Source organism: Physeter macrocephalus, unplaced genomic scaffold (assembly GCF_002837175.3).
Source record: "Physeter macrocephalus isolate SW-GA unplaced genomic scaffold, ASM283717v5 random_837, whole genome shotgun sequence".
NCBI lineage: Eukaryota > Metazoa > Chordata > Mammalia > Artiodactyla > Physeteridae > Physeter > Physeter macrocephalus.
This window is the reverse complement of record NW_021146123.1, coordinates 13696-32224: the sequence shown is the minus strand read 5'-3', so window position 1 is coordinate 32224 and position 18529 is coordinate 13696. Positions and strand designations below refer to the sequence as shown.

Sequence of the window (18529 nt, the reverse complement as noted above, 5' to 3'; positions counted from 1 at the left end):
CGGGGCCGCACTCCAGCCTGTGAATGACCGCTTCCCAAGCCAGGGGTGACAGGCTCACACGTGCCCCCGTGCTTTGCCCACCTTGGCCTGCACCTCACCTGGAAGAGGACGGGACGCCCGAGACAGAGCTGGAGGCGGCAGAGCCGTGAGGCGGGGAGGAAGCTCGTGGGATGGCGTCCCCCCAACCCGGCCTCGTCCACGGAGTCTCCCCGTGGCACCGAGACCTAGAGAGAGGGTCGGCTCAGAGGCTGCAAACTCCGAGTGTGGGAAAAGCCCCTGGGAGGCTGGATGGACAGACAGAACAGACAGGACCCGAGGACACGTGCCGCCCCCTGCCCCGGGGCCCCTGCTTCAGGAGCGGAAAGCAGCCAGAGGGGACCAGGCAGGGACGGTTCGCGTGAGCACATTAGAAGGAAGCGTTCACGCTCAGCCACCTCCCCGCGGCCCTGCGGGCAGCCAGCGCCGGGGCACTCAGCCTTACAGCAGGTGTTCAGGCCCTGCCGGGCCCAGCAGGGAGCGAGGGCTCGCCTCGCACGTGGCCGGCCCGTGTTGGGGGAAGAGGCCCACGAGAACCAAGGGGCGTGGCTGCAGGACAAGCTCCCTCCTGATCCGAACGCTGATGACTGCGTTTCTGCTCCTTTCAGGGTATCACTGGTCCTTCGGGCCCCATCGGCCCCCCAGGCCCCCCTGGCTTGCCGGTGCGTATCTGGGAGGGGCGCGCGGCTCCCTGGGTGGTTCTGGGAGCGTGGGGGGACGGGCCTCAGAGTTACAGGGAAGTCTTGGGACCCCCTGGGGTTGGGCCACAGCCCAGGTGGACCCGGTGCCCCGCACCCTGGGTTGATCTGCTCGTTAATTCACATCCGCGTTCCGAGCGGTGGAAACGAGGAAGTGGGGTCACTGGGCTCTGGTTTCAGGCTGGGGAGGAGAAGCAGGGAGCCTCTGTCTCCGGGCGTTGTAGGGCGTGTGGACAGTCCACGGTAGGCGCTTCGGGGACGGCGAGGACGGTGGCTGGCCCCCCCGGCCTCCCCGTCGGCATGAGCGGGGCCAGCCTGGCCCGGACGTGACGAGTTGGGGTCCCGTCTTCTAGTCACCAGCCTGGCCCCCCCAGGCAGCTGGGAGACCCAGGCCTGCAAAGACATCCTCCGGCCTTGAGTCTCTTCTCGCCCGAAAGCAGCCAGCCTCCGAGCCCCACCTGGGCCCGGGTGCACGTGGCCCAAGGTGGCCCCGGCTGATCCGATGCCGGCCCCTGCTGTGGGCTGCTGCGAGGGCTGGAGCGGCTCTGTGTCAGGGCCTCTGAGGCCAGCACACCCTTGTCACGTCTGACTCTGGCTGCCTGAGCTGTGATTTCCCTGCTGGGGCGGGTGGGAGGCTGACCCGGGGCACTCGGGACCCTCCTGGCCTCCGTGTGGGTGAGCGCCTGGCCCCGCCCACCTCCCCTGTCAAGCAAGTACAAGCGTAGACTCTTGGAGGGGGGACACGGGCGCAAGGCGGGCGTGAAGAGCAGGCTGGTGCCGGGAGGGGAAGGGACCGCCCACCGGCTGACGCTCTGCCCCTCTCTCCGCAGGGCCCTCCTGGTCCAAAAGGTGCTAAGGGATCCTCAGTAAGTGGTGCTGCCCCCGACCAGCCTGTGCCCCGCGGGGAGGGATGTGCATCCCTTGGATGAGAACCACCCTGGGGGCCCCCTTCCCCCTTGACTCACGGGGCCGTCGTTCACACCCCTCCTCTGCGGCTGGGCTGCCCTGAGCTCACCTCGACCCTGAGTCATCTCAGACTGAGGCTGCCTGCCTTGCAGAAAGGGCTCTGTCCCCCTAAGTCCCCTCCTTGGGGTGTCCAGTTCTCACATCTGGGACCGGGAAGGGGCCCCAGCGTGTTAGGTTTGTCCGTCCACCTTCTCCACGTGTTTCCGGGGGTCATGCTAGACCTTAAGGTGGACTCAAGTCACATCAGGCCTCAGCGACCAAGGTTGGTTCTCTTTTCCTTTTCCCCAGGGTCCAACTGGCCCGAAGGGTGAAGCAGGCCAGCCAGGACCCCCTGGCCTGCCGGTGAGTAGCCCTTGAGGACTTGGGAGCCAGTGGGGGTTCTCCTAACACCGAGGGAATCGTGGAAGCATCCGTTTGTGTGGTTCAATCCCAAAACGTTATGAAACGTGTGTGGCGGGGCGGGGCCTGTCCCCTTCCTCGGGACGTAGGTCAGCCCAGGGCGCCTCCGCCTCGGAAGTCCGGTTGAGGAGCGAGGAAGGGGGAGGGGTGTGTGTGTGTGTGTGCGCGCGCGCGCGCGTGTAGGCCCAGGTGCCTCTGTGCGCTTACGTGTGCATGCGTGCGTGTGTGCGTATGCGTGCATGTGTGTGGCAGGAGCAGGCAGCCCTAGACAAGGCCCCGAAGGATGGGTGTGGAATGTTCCAGAGACAGAGAAGAGGGAAGAAGACTGTACCACTAAGAGGGGCCGGTGTCTGCAGCCCAGGACCCTGCAGGTGTGGCCCGGGCGGTTCCGCCCTGCCGCCACCCGGGGGCCGCCTCGTCCTCTCCCACCCATCACTGTGCCTCTTCCACACCCAGGGCCCCCCAGGCGAGGTCATCCAGCCCCTGCCGATCCAGGCGTCCAGGACCCGGCGGAACATTGACGCCAGCCAGCTGATGGACGACGGGGAGGGCCAGCATTACATGGACTACGCGGACGGCATGGAGGAGATCTTCGGCTCCCTCAACTCCCTGAAGCTGGAGATCGAGCAGATGAAGCGGCCCCTGGGCACGCGGCAGAACCCCGCGCGCACCTGCAAAGACCTTCAGCTCTGCCACCCTGACTTCCCCGACGGTAGGGCAACTGTGGGCCCGGGGAGGGACCCAGGCCTGGGCGGGCACGCACCTCTCTCGGCCTGAGGTCCCCGTCTGTGCGGTGGGGATGCAGGGGCATCTCCCCCCTTGTCACCTGACGAGGCATCATAGTAGGAGGGGAAGCCGTCCTGGGAGGTCGGGGAAAGAGGTCAAGGCGGTGAGGTCCCACAGAGCCGGGGTCTAGTCTAATCTTAGCCCCTGTCTGGCAGGTAACCTGCTCTACCTGGAGTCCCATGATTCCCACCTATAAAATGGGAATTAAAACAACGTACCTATCAGAGGACGTGTATACAAGGTCTGAAATGCTTTGGGCCTGACATGATGTTGGCCGCAGCTGCTGTCAGTGTTAATAAGAGTCCTCATGCTGGTATTTGATGTTGTACTTGGGAGGGCACTATTTAGACTCCAGAATATGATACAAATGCAAATCAGTCCCGTTCTCACCATTAATAACCAAGCACTACCTACCTGCTAGAAAATAAGATCACACTGGCTTGCTCTGGGAAGGATGAACTCTCCTGCAAGATTTAAGGGGTGCCTGTGGTTCCAGCTGACTCTGATCCTAAGTACGTGAACTTCTAGGAGTTTTCCCGGAGCACCTCTGGGTTCCCATCCACCCGCCAGCAGGCAGAGCCACCCTCCCGGGTCCCCAGAGCTTGGACCCCGTGGGCCTCACGCTCCAGCCCTGCCCTTGGTGATGAGTCTGTCCCTGTCACTCCGTGGGCCCAGCAGGAGCAGCAGGATGCCATTGGGCAGAGCCCAGAAAGGGCTGTGCTGCGACACATGCCTGGGCTGTGTGCTATCACTGCTGGACTGAGATGTGGCAGCCGCTTCTGGAACTGTCCAAGGAGCAGCTCTCACGACCCGCCTCCCTCCCTAACCCCAACCCTAACCCTGCGATCCAGGTGAATACTGGGTGGATCCGAACCAAGGCTGCTCCAGGGACTCCTTCAAAGTCTACTGCAACTTCACAGCCGGGGGGTCGACGTGCGTCTTCCCCGACAAGAAGTCTGAGGGGGTGAGTACCCGCCTCCTCTCCCGGTGGGGCCGGGCCAGGGCTCCAGATATTTCACGTGCATGCAGCTTTAAGAATGAAAACCAGAAACTGGCCAGATCTAAAATCAAGCCTTTTCCTCCAGAAGTAGACTTGAATTTGCCTTAGGAAGAAATTTCTAGCAACGGGACGGGCTTAGTGCAGTCTCATTTGTGGACGTCGAAGGGGTGGCTGGCTCGTGGCTGTCTTCGCCCTACCACCCCCGGGGCTGGGGTTTCCACCACTGGTTGGTCAAACCCTGCCTAAAACGACCCTACAGTTCTGACCTCAGGGCAACCTGAAACCCATGGAAGGACTTTGGGGAGCGAAAGTGACCCAAATACGTCTTTTAGAAGCTGGCGCTTGCTGAAATTCTCAGTGTCAGCTTCCTGAGTAGTCGCTCCTGAGTGCCATGCATTCCTTTACAGTCTGTTTAGCGAGGTTCTGATCCATGGAGATTTTGTGGGGTGTCGATCTGAGTCACCTCTGTGGTCTTTCAGCGTCCTCGCCTCTGTGGTGGGGTCTCTGTGTGTGCGGAAGGGTGTGAACCAGTGTGTGTGGATGGGTGTGCAGGTGCTGTGCGGTGGCGTGTGGGTGGCTGGTGGATGGTGTGTGGATGGCGTGTGGATGGCGTGTGGATGGCGTGCGATGGCGTGTGGATGGTGTGTGGGTGGCGTGCGGGTGGCGTGTGGATGGTGTGTGGGTGGCGTGGGGATGGTGTGTGGGTGGCGTGCGGATGGCGTGTGGATGGTGTGTGGGTGGCGTGCGGATGGCACATGGATGATGGCATGCGGATGGCGTGTGGATGGCTTGTGGATGGTGTGCGGTGGTGTGTGGATGGCATGTGGATGGCACGTGGGTGGCGTGCAGATGGCACGTGGATGGCGGGTGGGTGGTGTGGGGGTGGCGTGTGGATGGCGTGTGGATGGTGTGTGGGTGGCATGTGGATGGCGTGTGGGTGGCGTGCGGATGGCACATGGATGGCGTGCAGATGGCGTGCGGATGGTTGGATGGCTTGTGGATGGTGTGCGGTGGTGTGTGGATGGCATGTGGATGGCACGTGGATGGCGTGCAGATGGCACGTGGATGGCGGGTGGGTGGTGTGGGGGTGGCGTGTGGATGGCGTGCGGGTGGCGTGCGGATGGCGTGTGGATGGCGTGCGGGTGGCGTGCGGATGGCGTGTGGATGGTGTGTGGGTGGCGTGCGGATGGCACATGGATGGCGTGCGGATGGCGTGTGGATGGTTGGTGGATGGCACGTGGATGGCGTGCGGATGGTGTGCGGATGGCACGTGAATGGCGGGTGGTGTGTGGGTGGCGTGCAGATGGCGTGTGGATGGTGTGGGTGGCGTGCGGATGGCGTGTGGATGGCGTGCAGATGGCGTGTGGATGGTGTGTGGGTGGCGTGCGGATGGCGTGTGGATGGTGTGTGGGTGGCGTGCGGATGGCACATGGATGATGGCATGCGGATGGCGTGTGGATGGCTTGTGGATGGTGTGCGGTGGTGTGTGGATGGCATGTGGATGGCACGTGGATGGCGTGCGGATGGCATGCAGATGGCACGTGGATGGCGTGCGGGTGGTGTGTGGATGGCACGTGGGTGGCAGGTGGATGGCACGTGGATGACGTGTGGATGGAATGTGGATGGCGTGTAGGTGACATGCAGATGGCGTGCAGGGACAGGCATGTGTGGCAGGCATGTGCTGCTTTCTCTCAAGCACGCGTTGGAGGCCAGGCCCACTGTGGCCCAGGACAGGTGAGGAAGGGGGGCGAGGTCTCTACCTGGGAAGATGGTGGAGACTTTGGCCTCAGTGCCCTTTGCATCTGCCTGGACAGACCCTCCTCCGTAATGTCCCGCCCAGACGGCTCCCCATCCCTTGCCGCACACCGAGGGCAGTGGGTTCCTGGAGCCGCAGCCATGGTACCTGTGCAGGTTCAGGGTCGGGCACAGCAGGAGTCGGGCAGCCTGTGGTCCTCGGCTTCCCAGCTGCCTCAGCGCCCAGAGCCACTTCCTCTGGAGGGAGAGGTGCCCTGTCCCTAAATCTCACTGTCACCGAGGGGAGCTCCGGCACTCCTGTGGGCCGGCAGGAACAGGGGGTCTGCACTGACGTGGATGCCTTGGGGACCCCTGTTTCATGTTCACGCTCTCCCTACCTGGGATTTTAAATCCTTGGGAAACCACACTCCTGGCAGCAAGACCCCTATGGTTCACAAGGAAATTCAAACCTTAGGACCCTTGCATCTGGCAGAGGCCCAGGAGGAAATTCAAGTGGAAAAATGCTGGCTCACATTCTTTTGTTGCTGTCTGTCCTCTGCAAACGGCCTCGCTGCTGGAGAACTAGTAGGACGCCCCCCAGGAGCCCTCGCTGGTGGTGGAGCCAGGCGGACGGTGGGCTTGGGGCGCTGAGTGACCCCCGCTTCTCCTCGCCTTTCCTCTGCACGTGTGCTGACCGCCAGGGCCCCACGGGCTGGGAGCCTCGGGCAGGTTGAGGCATTCTGTCCAGTCTCCCGGGTTGCGGGGCCCCCTTGGTGGCGGAAGGGGTGGGGATGGAGGACAGAAGTCTGGGCGAGGCGCCAACCTGCCCACGCCTCTGGTCCTGCTCTGGGAGGAGGCGGCCTTCGTGCTTTTCGAGCGCAGCGCTGACAGCGGCAGGTTTGGAACCAGAGGGGAGAGGCCCGAGGGGCGGGGGGCGGGCTGGACTTGCTCTTCCTCCAGTGGGGCCGCTTCTCAGGCTCCCCTGCACGAGGCCAGCTCAGAGGAGAAGCCGGGGGATGGGGAACAGGACCTGGCGCCCAGGCAAAGCACCGGAGGGACAGCTGGGGACAGGCTGGACCTGTGGGCACCCTCCCCAGAGAGAAAGCCGCACCACACACTCGGCACGCACACTACACACGCACCATCGCACACCACACCCCCACACACTGCAGACGCACACACCCTATGCAGAAGGACACACGCACGCCTCACACCCCGCTGGACCTCAGTAGGCTCTCCTGCCCACTCTGTCCGCGGGTAGAGGCCTTGGAGATGGAGCCACGCCCCCAGATCAGGGGAGCGAATCGGAGAATGCCCACCTGTCTGCTCTTAGCCTATCAGTAGTAAATGGTCTTATTATCATTACTGTCGTCATCTGGGCGAGATGAGTGAGAATCCGCCCGTTCACCCCTTCATTAATTCACTCCGCGAGCATTTTTCTGCAGTCACGAAGTGCCAGGCTCCGTCCTAGGTGCTGGGTACACAGAACTGATCAGATGCAGACTCTTCTGACCCCGCACGTGAAGCAGGGCTCGCGCCTGGAAAGCACCAGGGCTCCCCCGTCCCCATCGCGGTCATGGGTCCATCCTGGAGCGAGTGCCCAGCTCTGGGGGGGTTATAGGTGCACCTAAGGGATCTTCTCCCAGGAGGCCGTCTTGCATCTCCGTGAGGGCAGGACGCCGGCCCGCTTGGGCGGGGAGAAGGCGTGTTTGCAGGACGTGGGAGCATTTCTCGTGAAGGCAGAAGTAACACTGTCGTTCTCTCTGTTTCTCTCCCTCCCCACCTCCCACCTCGATGTTTAGGCCAGAATCACTTCTTGGCCCAAAGAAAACCCGGGTTCCTGGTTCAGTGAATTCAAGCGTGGCAAACTGGTAAGACGGCCTCCGACTTGTGGGCAGTGTCGGTTAAACCCACCCGTTTCGTATCTTGCAGAGTAAAATGGCCCGCTGGCCCAAAGAGCGGCCCTCCACCTGGTACAGTCAGTACAAGCGAGGGTCCCTGGTAAGTGGCCACGGGGCTGCCTGCTTGCGGCACGGCCTGGCTCGGCTCTGCATGGGACTAATTGCCCCCAGCGCCGCACCTGCTCTTGCCCTTTGGCCAAACTGCTCCACGGCCGTGACCGCCAGACTCAGGCCGGCCCCTCCAGCCACCGTGACGAGGGTTCACTTTAGCCGGGAGCAGCTGGATGGTTGTCCGTTCAGGTGGAGGACACGAAGCTGGCATTCAGAGCCCCAGCTGGGTGCCGCCAGGAATTGAGACCAGAGACACCAGGAGTGGAGGGTTTATTTTGCTAAGTCCTGGCGGGCAGCTTGGATGAAGTGGGTCCTGGACCATTAAACCATCCAGTTCTTTCCAGGATCCGTCCCACTTGTGCCCGGCCCCTGCTGTGGCTGGGGGCCGAGGGGCCGTTCCGGTTGCCGACGGGACCCTGGGCTTCTCCGTCGCATCGCACGCGACCGCGCTGGCCCCTCTGTTAACTTCTGGGGAGCCAGTCTTAAATAGGCCATGCCGGAGGTGAAAGGCAACTGGCATCCCTCTAAAGATCTGGACGTGTTGCTTTTCTAGCCGGTATAGAGGCCGAGGCCATCTGGACCCGATCATATGGGGCCAGCGACTGCTTCCACGAGGCAGGGTGTTTTCCCCGAACGTCTCGGGAGTTCGATTTGGGCCCGTTTCCGGAATCAAGTGCAGAGCTCTGTGCTCCCTCCCCGGCAAGTTCAAGGACTAGGTTCCAGATGGGGCCGCGTTGCAGGTGCCGCGAGAGCCCCCTTTGCTTCCTGCGTTCACTCTTCGGCTCTTGTTCCACCTGGGCCATCCTTGAAGGACGTCCTCCTCACTCAGAAGCCAGCTCCCAGGGGCACGTTCCCCCAGGACTCAGAGTAGGGCCTTCCGGCGGCCTCTGCCCGCTGCACTTGGGGGACCCCCGTTCCTAGGCCCGGAGGTGCTCCGTGCTCGATTAATATCTCACGCCCCGTGTCCTTGATTCCCAGTCACTGCGGCTCTTTCCAGACACTGAAGGTTTGCGCTCACCTTGCCACGTCTGGGGCTTCCTCTCGTCTTTGTGTGGGGACCTCCGGCACCCTCGCCCCCTTTTTCTCCTGCTGTTTCTCCTCTCCGTCACCCCCTCAGTGCTGTCCTCGGGAAGGAGCCACTGGCAGGCAGAGAGACCTGAAGTGGACGCCCACTCGGGGAGGCAGTGCCCGGGGCACTTGAGCCGGATGGATAGAGGGGGGCGTGGGCACGGGGGCGTCAGGAGGAGCTGGGGCCGTGGTCCTTTCTGCAGCCGTGCTGGTGGCCTTCTCCAGACGGGGCCCCGCACACCCACCCCCTTGCTCTGTGGAAGCGGGTAGAGAACGGCCACTTTCAGCCGCCAGCCCAGAGCCTACCTGCTGCTTGGGTCCTGTTTCACAGACAGTTGACCGAGGATGGAGGTGACGGGACAGTCTGGGGGAGACATCAGCTCGTCATTGGCATTTCCCTCTTGCATCATTTCTAGCAGCCTGTGACCATCAGAGGGCACAGGGCGTAAATACAGGTCCCTCCCTGAAGAAGTAGGTGCTTTTCTGGGCTGGCTGCCCTGGGCATATCCCACGTGAGGGTGATACTGCAGAGCTGCTTTCCCCCAGGAGGGCGGGGCCTCACCACGGGGCTCTGGGACTCCGTCGTGGGGCGGGGCTTGGCCGCACCTGGTCCTCCCCCACCTGCCTGGCACCGGGGGCTTCGGGTCCTCCTGCGCCCAGCACTGCCCCACCTCTCCCTGTGCATGCGCCCTGCCTCCAGTCAGTCGCCTTCCGTCCAGGAGGAGCACCCGACGGCCCAGACTGCGGTTGGTATTCACCTTCTCTCCTCAAGGTCCGGCTGGAAGTCGGTGTCCGGTGGCCGTGTGGGGAGCCGGCCAGCAGCTCTGCGCTCTCCCCACTCCGGTGGGAAGGGCAGGCTCCCAGGCCTGGCTCACCGCCTTCAGCTCTAATTATATAGATATCTCTATACATGGCGCGCACAATATCCGCTTAAATTCTCCCTCGTGTGTTCAGCACGGCTCTTTTAGGGTAGGCTGGGGGCTAGGGTCCCAGACAGAGCAGCGGGGGAGCGGCCGTGTGCAGGGAGGAGAAACGCGGGTCTCAGATCCTGACGTCAGTCCGTGCATCGTCTTGACGCGGAGACGTGATGGGCCATGGCTGCTCTGCTGGGTGTGTGAGGAGAGCCTGGCCTCTCACGCTGAGGGCCTTCGGGGAGAGGAGAGACCCGCCTCGTCCCGGGGGCTAAGGACTGTCCCCGCCCCTGCTGTGTCCGGCAGCTCAGAAGGCTGCGGTTTAGAAGACGCAAAGACTGATCTGTCTCTCGGGAGGCCTGGCACGGGCCGGCGCCCCGCTGAGCTCTCAGCCCAGCGTGCATCCGACCTGTGACGCTGAGAAGCCACTTGAGAACCAACACTCTCTCCCGGGTGCTGCCCTGGGTTTGCTGGCGGAGAGCGGGGCTTTCGGCGAGGCTCCTGCCACCAGAGCGCCCCGGGCTGCCCGCTCGGTGTGGGCTGACCACCCCAGGCCGCAGCACGGCCCACTCTGCTTTCCCCTGGGTTCGTGCCCGGGAAGGGGCAAGGAGGGCCTCTCCCCTGTGCCTCCACGATGGTGCCTGGTCCCTCCGGGCTTCTGGCTCTTGGCCATATGTCCTGTGACCCTCTCACAGGCCGACCTTCCTGTCTGCTGGCCAAGACCCCATGCCTCAGGCCCCTTCCTCCCCGAAGCCACCTGCCCTTTCCGTCTCCAGTTCTCATGGCCCCGGCCGGGTCCTTGTACGTCACAGAGATCAGCCAGTGGTTTTCACGTATTAGCATGATCTAACGAGCACCTTCTTTTCTCCGGCGTCGGGGCGCATGACGGGGATGTACATGCCAAGCCCGTGCCCTCAGGGTACTCACGGTCCAGGGAGGGCTGCAGACCAGGCCCCAGGTGCCTCTGGCACAGGAGTCCAGTGCTGGTGTGGAGGGCCTTACAGCCGGTAGGAAAGATGGACCCTGAGGCGGGCCAAGGTGGGCGAGGGCACCTAAGCCCGGCAGGCTTCCTGGAGGCAGAGGCGCATGAGCTGAACCCCGGAGGCTGAGTAGGGACCAACCAGGTAAAGTGGAGTGGGTGGGTTATCTAGGTCCCTGAAAGGAATGAGGCGTGGTTCACGGTGTTCCAGGGAACCCCCCCCCCGAGAGCCCAGTGCATGCTGGCCTAGGGGCCCAGGGCCCGGGCTTGCAGCAGGTTTCCAGGTGGGGCTCTTGGCGTGGCCCACGCTCCAGAGGAGACAGCGAGTGGCGGAAGCCCCGGAAGCCCCGGAAGCCCCGGCCGTGTGGACGAGGGGCTTTGCGCAGCCGTGTGTCCCCTCCCTGCTGAGCGCCCCTTCTTGTCCCCCTGCAGCTCTCCTATGTGGACGCGGAGGGCAGCCCCGTGGGCGTGGTCCAGATGACCTTCCTGCGGCTGCTTAGTGTGTCCGCCCACCAGAACATCACCTATCACTGCTACCAGTCGGTGGCCTGGCAGGACGCCGCCACGGGCAGCTACGACAAGGCCGTGCGCCTCCTGGGCTCCAACGACGAGGAGGTGTCCCACGATAACAGCCCCTACGTCCGCGCCCTGGTGGACGGCTGCGCCGTGAGTGTCGCCCGCAGCCCTGCCTGGGGGTGGGGACGGGGAACGGCGTCCGTCGGTGCCTCGCGCAGTTCATTCGGTCACCACGAACTTCCCGGGCACCTACCGCGTGCCGGGCCCCGGGTGCAGCGAGGGCCCAGGCACGGTGCCGCCAACCGCGGCTGGCGGACGTGGAGGCCCCAGGCCAGCGGTGGGGACCTTCCCGCGGAGCTGGGCTCGGGAAGGCCACGCTGAGACCTGATGGCAGAGGCCGACCCGGCTCCCTGATCCCGTGCCTGGCGTGACATGGAGCGTTCTTGGTCCGATTCGGAAGTTGAGACGCCTCCACTTTCGGGGGAATGGCCGGAGCTGAGTCTGAGTTTGCTCCTGGGAGTGTGGCCGTGCTGGGAGGTGGCCTGCAGACTCAGAGGGCGGTGACAGTGTCGACCCTTGTGACACCCCCAGCCGTCGCCGGGTCACCTCCCTGGACCCCGTGCCGCCCTCTGGGAAGGACGTTCTGCTCAGGCCCGAGAAGCCCGCCAGGCCTGGGGTTGCTTCACTCTTGGGCCCCCGGGCCCTGTGCTTGCCAGGGTCGGCCCCTCGACTGTGCCTCCCGGGGCTGCGTCTGCCCTGGGCAGCCTGGGCCTGAGCTGCGTCCTCCTGTCCTGGGCCGCGCACGGGGCCCGGTCCTGGTGAAACCCTCGGGCGTGTCCCTCCTGTGGCCTTTCCAGGACCGGAGAGGGGGGTGTCAGCAGGACGCACCGCCTCTGCGGGTCCTAGCGTCACATCTGACATCAGACCCCCGGCCTCTCACCACCTGCTCCCCAGAGACCCTGCCCGAGGCCCCCACCCAGCCCGGCTCCCTTGGGGGACAGGGCTAGTGGGGGCTCCAACCCCACTTAGTGTCCAGGGCCAGTTTCACGGTGCCGGCGCCTGTGGACGCCCTCCTCTGGAAGGCACTGTGCCTCTGGCCTCGAGGTCGGGAAGCTCTTCCCTAATTCCCAGGCCCCAGTTCCGGCCAGGGCCCTTCCCGTGGATTTCCACGTCGAGTGAACCATCTGCAGTCCCTTCTGGTTCTTCCTGGTTCCAGGAGGTTTCACCACTCGGCTCCAGCACCCTTGTTGTACAGAGCGGCCGGGGCATGCGTCAGAGCTGATCACAGGTGTCCCCAGCCAGGGGCAGGTGTCCCGGGCACGGAGCTGTCCCTGCGTGCCGTGAGCAGCCAGCTTCCCTGCTGTGCACTCCTGTCCTGTGCTTTCGGGGCGTGTGTGCGATCTGAGGGTTCTCCCTAAGGCCTGCTGAGGTGGTCTGGCTACTTGGCCAAGCCAGGGTGTCTGGATGGTCCTGCAGGGCAGGCCCAGCCAGGCAGGAAAGCGGGAGGGCAGTGCTCACCCGCTGGGTCGCTAGGAGCCGCTGAGAGCGGGACTCAGGTGGACCCAAGTTCACGTCTTGCCTCCTCCCCTGGCTGCCCCGCTGGGACTGGGATGGGCCCTTCAGCTGTGGGAAGCTCCAGTCCTTCTCCCTACAAAAGGATCTAGTTATGACCCCCAAGGGATTCCTTGGGGCTAGGGGTGAGTGCAGGGCAGGCATGGGGCCAGGGTGCCCGGAAGGGCAGCCTCCTCGGGATGCTGGGCCTCCCCTCCACGCTGCCCTGGCCCCTGGGCCCGGTGAGGGTCAGTCCTTCAGACCTGCCCATGGAACGTGCAGAACTGGTCCCTATTAAAGGTCAGATAGGGATGCAGTTCCCTGTGGAAAGGGATCCAGAAGCATCCGGAAGCCTCAGCCATCCAGCATTTGTTCACGTTCCTGACGCAAACCCCAAGCTGCTCCCAGAAGGTCGTGAGGCACCAAGTAAAATCATCCCTCGTGTCTGTCTCCTACAGACGAAGGTCAGAATAGCACCACGTCACAGGGCTGTTCCAGGGGGAACGTGCCTACAAAGGGCTCAGAGCCGTGCTCAGCTGCCATGAGCCCCAGAAGAATCCCTGTTCCTGTGATTGTTTTAGGCAACACGGGCTCACAAGCACGAGGCAGTCAAGGTGGAGATGTGAGGAGAAACAGGGACTCTCGTAGAGCAGAGGCAGAGCCTGGGGCGGGGCTTGGAGCTCCTTGGCTTCCAGGGCAGAAAGGGAAACACTCCGGGTGGCCCCGTACGTGTCATCTGGTAAAGGGTGCAGACTGGTTTTCTGGAAGAGAGACCGTTCGCTGGAAGGGATGCTGGGAAAATGTATCTTGTGAAGAACCGACTGGGGTGAAAAGGCAGGTGCCCCTGGCCCCCTAATGCAGCTCAGAAGGCTCCTGCACTCTGAGAGCCAAAAATAAATAAAATAAATCTATTTTAAAAAATAAAAAATAAGGGCCAAAGACACTGGGATTCGGACGCTGGCACGGTGCGGCTCTGTAGCCTGATGGGTGGACCACTGAGCAGGGCCGGCCCTGTGGAGGAACACAGATCACCGGGCAGGAGGCCCAAGGAGCCACGCCACATAAATCCCCTTGTCTGTGCAGCTCTGCACACCCCCGGGGGCCATTGCCAGCCCATAATGGTTATTTATGCCTCAGGAATAACGGGGTAATGGAGCGGTGTGCACACGGCGGCTTACAGCTTACAGATGCCCCCTCTAAGTGCTCTGATCATCGGAGCGCTGGGGCCCCATCAATCCGGGAGAAATCACCCTGCCGGCTGAGCACGCGCCGCCGTCCCTTGTGGGCGGAAGAGACGGCGCTGGCCCTGCCGAGGCCTGTTTGCCCCACTCCCTGCGGGGAAGGAGAGGGCTGGGCTGCCCAGCTCGCTGGCGTGCGAGGCTCAGGCCGCCTGTGGCCGAAGCCGCACAGCTCCCCGTGACAGCAGCGGCCCAGGGGAGGCCAGGCCAGACGTGTCACTTGAGTCCCTGCTGGGTGGCGGTCGGACCGGTGAGGGGGTAGAGCTGGGGCAGGCAGGGTGAACTCTGGCCCCTCCTCGCTGGACTGGCCAGGGGAGGACGAGGGCTCAGCTTCCTCCCAGGGCTCCATCCTGAAGGGGCGTGGGTGGGCATCCTCTCTGGGGACCCTGTGTCCAGCCCTGCTGCCCGCCTAGTGCTTCCCCAGCAGCTACAAGGCCGCAGTGGTCCTTAGCGCCTTCCCTGGCAGCTCAGTTGGCCGTGCTCCCCCAGGCCGGGCCGTGGCCCCTGTGTTGTAAGCTCGTAGCATCTGTGCCCTTGAGCTCCTGGCCGCCGGAGCAGGTCCTTCAGACAGTGTCGCGCAGGGGATGGCCGTGACCCACGTGTGTCAGAATTGCCCGAGGTGCGTCTAAACCGCGCAGACGCTGCATCCGCCCTAGGCCTCCTGAATCGCGTCTCTGGGATGGGCCAGAGCCCGCAGTGCTAACGAGCTCCCAAGGGGATGCACGTTGGCTCGTAAGTGCGGGTCCTGGCTTTAAAGTATTTCCAGCCTGGCCTGCTGCGGGTAGCAGCAAGTGCTCTCGTTAAGGCAGGGCTGTGGGAAGGACAAGTTCGCGGGGTCGGGGAGACTCTTCAGGAGGCGACGTCTAGAAACTCACAGAGCAGGTCGTTCCCAGGCTCGGTGCCTTCGTGGAGGCCTGGCCAGCAGCCCTGCCCCGACGAGGCTTCCTCCCGTCCTCTCCACCTCCGTGGAGCTCCAGTTGAGAAAAATGAGCCGCAGAGAGCATATTAGTTATCCGTGGCTTGTAACAAATTACCTCCCAAAGTTAGCACCTAAAGCAACAAATATTTGTCATTTGACTCAGTTTCCGAGGGCCAGGACTCTGGGGGCAGCTTAGCTGGATGGCTGTGGCCCAGCATCTCTCCCGGTCTGCTTGAGCTGCTGTCACAAATCACTGCAGCCCAGGGACTTATCAGGAACAGGCAGTTGTTTCTCACGGTTCTGGAGGCTGCATGTCTGAGCTGGGCGCCAGCTGAAGGGCTCTGGTGAGGGCCCCTCCCCCGGGTTACAGACAGCCGCCTTCTCGCAGCCGCAGCCGTGTCCCCGCGTGGGGTTAAGAGCTAGCTTTCCGGCTGTTTCTTAAACGGGCACGAGTCCCATTCATGAGGCTCCACTGTGACCTAATTGGCTCCCAATGGCTCTGCCTCCCAACTCGGTCACACTAAGCTGAGGCTTCCCCACCTGGATCTGGGGGCCACACACAGTCTGTCCCTAATGGTGCCGTGAGGTTGCTGAGCTGCTGTCACATGAAGGTGCCCTTGTGAGGGGCTGTTCCTCACCAAGTGGGCTCCCCCTGGGGAGGGATCCGTGGGGAATGTGGGGGCTGGGGCTGTCGTGGAAGCTGCCACCCGGAGAGTGAAGGCCACCTCGTAGCAGCTGGACTTACTGAGCGCCTCTCCAGGGTCGTGCAGGGCTCCAGGGGCTTTATGGTCATGGCCTCCCCCAGAGGGACGGACCCACGCTGTCCCACGGGAGGGGAACGAGGCCCCAGGAGGCACTGCCTTCTCCCTCAGCTGGCCATGCCTCGCTGGGGCTCAGACGGGAGGGAGGGCCTCGCCGGGGCCGGATCCAGCTGAGGATGTGCCTGGTCCAGGGCGAGGTGGAGAAGCCTGCTGGTCCCAGACAGGTGGGCAGACCGTGTCTACGAGGATCCGGGACCCTCGTCCTGGGGGGCTCGACGGGGGACGGGGCCAGCGCAGCCCTGACAAGCGTCGTGATGCTCAGGGTTGGGTGTAGGTGCTGTGTGACCAGGGTGGGCTTGCACCGTCACCCCCTGTATTCTGGGAGATGTGGCTGGCGGGAGAGAGGTGACACCGCTCCTGGAGCAGTTCTGTCCCTTTCCCGGGGCTCACTCTCCTAATCGGAAACGTGGGGCTCACGTCCCCCAGGCTGGGCTGAGCGTGAACTCAGATGCTCCCGGGGATGGAACAGGTGGTCGGAGCGGAAGGGAGGGCCCGACTCATCCCAGCAGGCGCTCCTTTCCCAAGCTCGCCCTGTCCCTCCATACCTCAGTCTACCCGGTACTCCCCTGAGGGCGGGTAAGGTTCCCTCTCCTCGAACTTGTGAACGCAGACCCCTCTCACTTCCGAGCACGACGCAGCCTGCCGATGGCCCCAGGGAGGGCCTGCGATCAGCTGTCGCTGGCCTGGAGCTCTCAGACCTCTTCATCTTCGAACAAGGAGCCCCTGGTGTGGCTGTGCCACCTGGCGGGGAGGGGACATGGGTCCAAATGGGCTGCGGGCCCTTGCACAGCCTCCTTAACGCGCGCTCCTGTGCCCCTCCCGGACGGGGGGTGAGGCGGACGTCTTGGGGCGCGCTGCCCGCTCCCCACGGCTCGTCCCGCTGGGGGTGGGTTGTCGGAGCCGTGGCGGGCGTGGACGGCCGGTGCATCTCGGAGCCCCCGCTGACCCGCCTCCCCCTCCCTCCCCTTCCCCAGACAAAGAAGGGGTATCAGAAGACCGTTCTGGAAATCGACACCCCCAAGGTGGAGCAAGTGCCCATCGTGGACATCATGTTCAACGACTTTGGCGAAGCGTCACAGAAATTCGGATTTGAAGTGGGGCCGGCTTGCTTCCTGGGCTAGGAGCCGCGAGCCTGGCCCCCAGAGCAACCTCGTGACCTCAGCGCGCCGCTCGCGGGTGTCCTGGACGGTGAAGGCCCCTCGCCCCTCCCCACCACGCCGGGCCCACTCCACACCCAGAGAGAGCAAAGGGAAAGAGCCGAGTCCCCGCCCCGGAGACGAATCACATGACCTAGATGCCCCGCAGCCGCCCGCTTCCTCCAGCTCCGTTCCGTCTACACCACGCTCCCCAGGGGAGGGAACGGGGCCCACGCGTCTTGCCCCCGAGCCCGCGGAGCTCGTCCACGGAGAGTCCACAGGGGCCCGGGTGGGGCTGCAGTATTTGGAGATCATGTTTTGTTTTTTGGGTTTTTTTGGAAAAAATTCAACTTGAAGATGTGTACTTACCCTGACCTTCAACAATTGTTCCGAGGCAAAGCCTTGTAAAGGTCACCTCACCCTCCAGAGCCTCTGTTTTTCACAAGATCCACTCGCAGAGGCCAAATGTCATCCTACACGTGCCTTTCCGATGGATTAAAGGTGCTTTTGTTTGTGTGAGTCTTAAGTAAATATGTGTATTGTATTGTCATAAGTGTTCAGTGACCCCGACTTTCAGTCATGCCTGTAAACCCCGCTTCGGTCCCACCGGGAGAATTGAAAAAACAGGTGGGGTGTCCGTTGTGGGACGCAGTCCACACCCCTGCCCGCTCAAGGACGCGTGAGAAATTAGAAGCTTGCCAAGGGCAGCAAGAATTCACCCCACCATTTAAAGAGCAGGTGCCGGTGCCCCTTTCAGACAAGTCTTTGATTAGCTCTGGATTTTAGTTTTTAACAGGGAGAAAAGGAAAAAAGGATTTTATACTTTGCCTCCTCCACATGCGCTTAGATGAAAACGCAGGCTTAAATTAATTTTAATTGCTTCCTTTTTCCATGTTCCTTCCTGCAGAGCCTGATGGGAGGATGTCCAGGGCAGGGAAACCACATTTTCTGTAGATGATAATTAAATGAAAATTGGTGCTTATTTTTACACTTCTCTTTCGTGGTGCTATCTGTTAAGATCTCCTTGAAGGTGACACTGGGGGTAGCTGCCATGCCTCGCTCTCCCATCTCTCTCCATCCCGGCTATTGCCTCCACCATCTGGGTTTTTGCCGAGGACATTAGGGTAAATGCGGTTCACCTTCCCTCCCATGGCCCCGTTCTCCTCCCAGACAGCAGTGAAGCCGCCCCAGGCCGGGTACCGATCTTAGGCTGTGCATCTGTGATCTGAAAACACACACACACACACACACACACACACACACACACACACACACACACACAACACATGGTCGCTTTCTGCATGGTCCACAGTGTAACGATGGCAGATTGTATTCTGTTGCCGAACGTTTGTGGTGCTAATTTCTGCGTTAGTTGCAAGAACTGAATTGAAGCAGCATGTGGCCTCGCAGCTGGGCTGCCTTTGGTGCAGCCTCAGCAGACAGACAAATGTGCAATGAACTCTGTGAGTCCCTCCGGGGTTGCCAGCGGTGCTTTTCCCCAGGAAAGCGATGTGGATTTCCATCTGCAAATGTGCTGGGTGTGGGTGTCTGTCAGCCGCGCGGGCGCTCGGGACTGGCCAGGCTCCATCTGATACCGGCCCTCCTCCCTGAGCGAGGGTGACAACTGACAGGGCCGGCAAGGAAAGGCGATCCCTTTACTGTGAAAAGCTGCCCTTGTGCAATGCCCTTTCCTTCCGCAATGGGAGAAGCAAGACAGGCCCCGGGGCCCTGTGCAGCCTCCCAGGGAGGAGCTGTGACA

The 18529-nt window shown here is 62.6% G+C and overlaps 1 protein-coding gene across 1 annotated transcript; it reads left to right on the top strand.

Moving 5' to 3' along the window:
- Nucleotides 1–644: 644 nt before the first annotated feature.
- On the top strand, nt 645–17841 carry LOC114485239 (collagen alpha-1(V) chain-like; the record flags this gene model as incomplete). Its single annotated transcript, XM_028486347.1, has 8 exons — nt 645–698; nt 1565–1600; nt 1989–2042; nt 2556–2811; nt 3737–3849; nt 7422–7490; nt 11022–11255; nt 16609–17841. Coding segments are annotated over 8 exons (963 nt in total), but the record flags the coding sequence as incomplete, so codon positions are not given.
- Nucleotides 17842–18529: the final 688 nt, after the last annotated feature.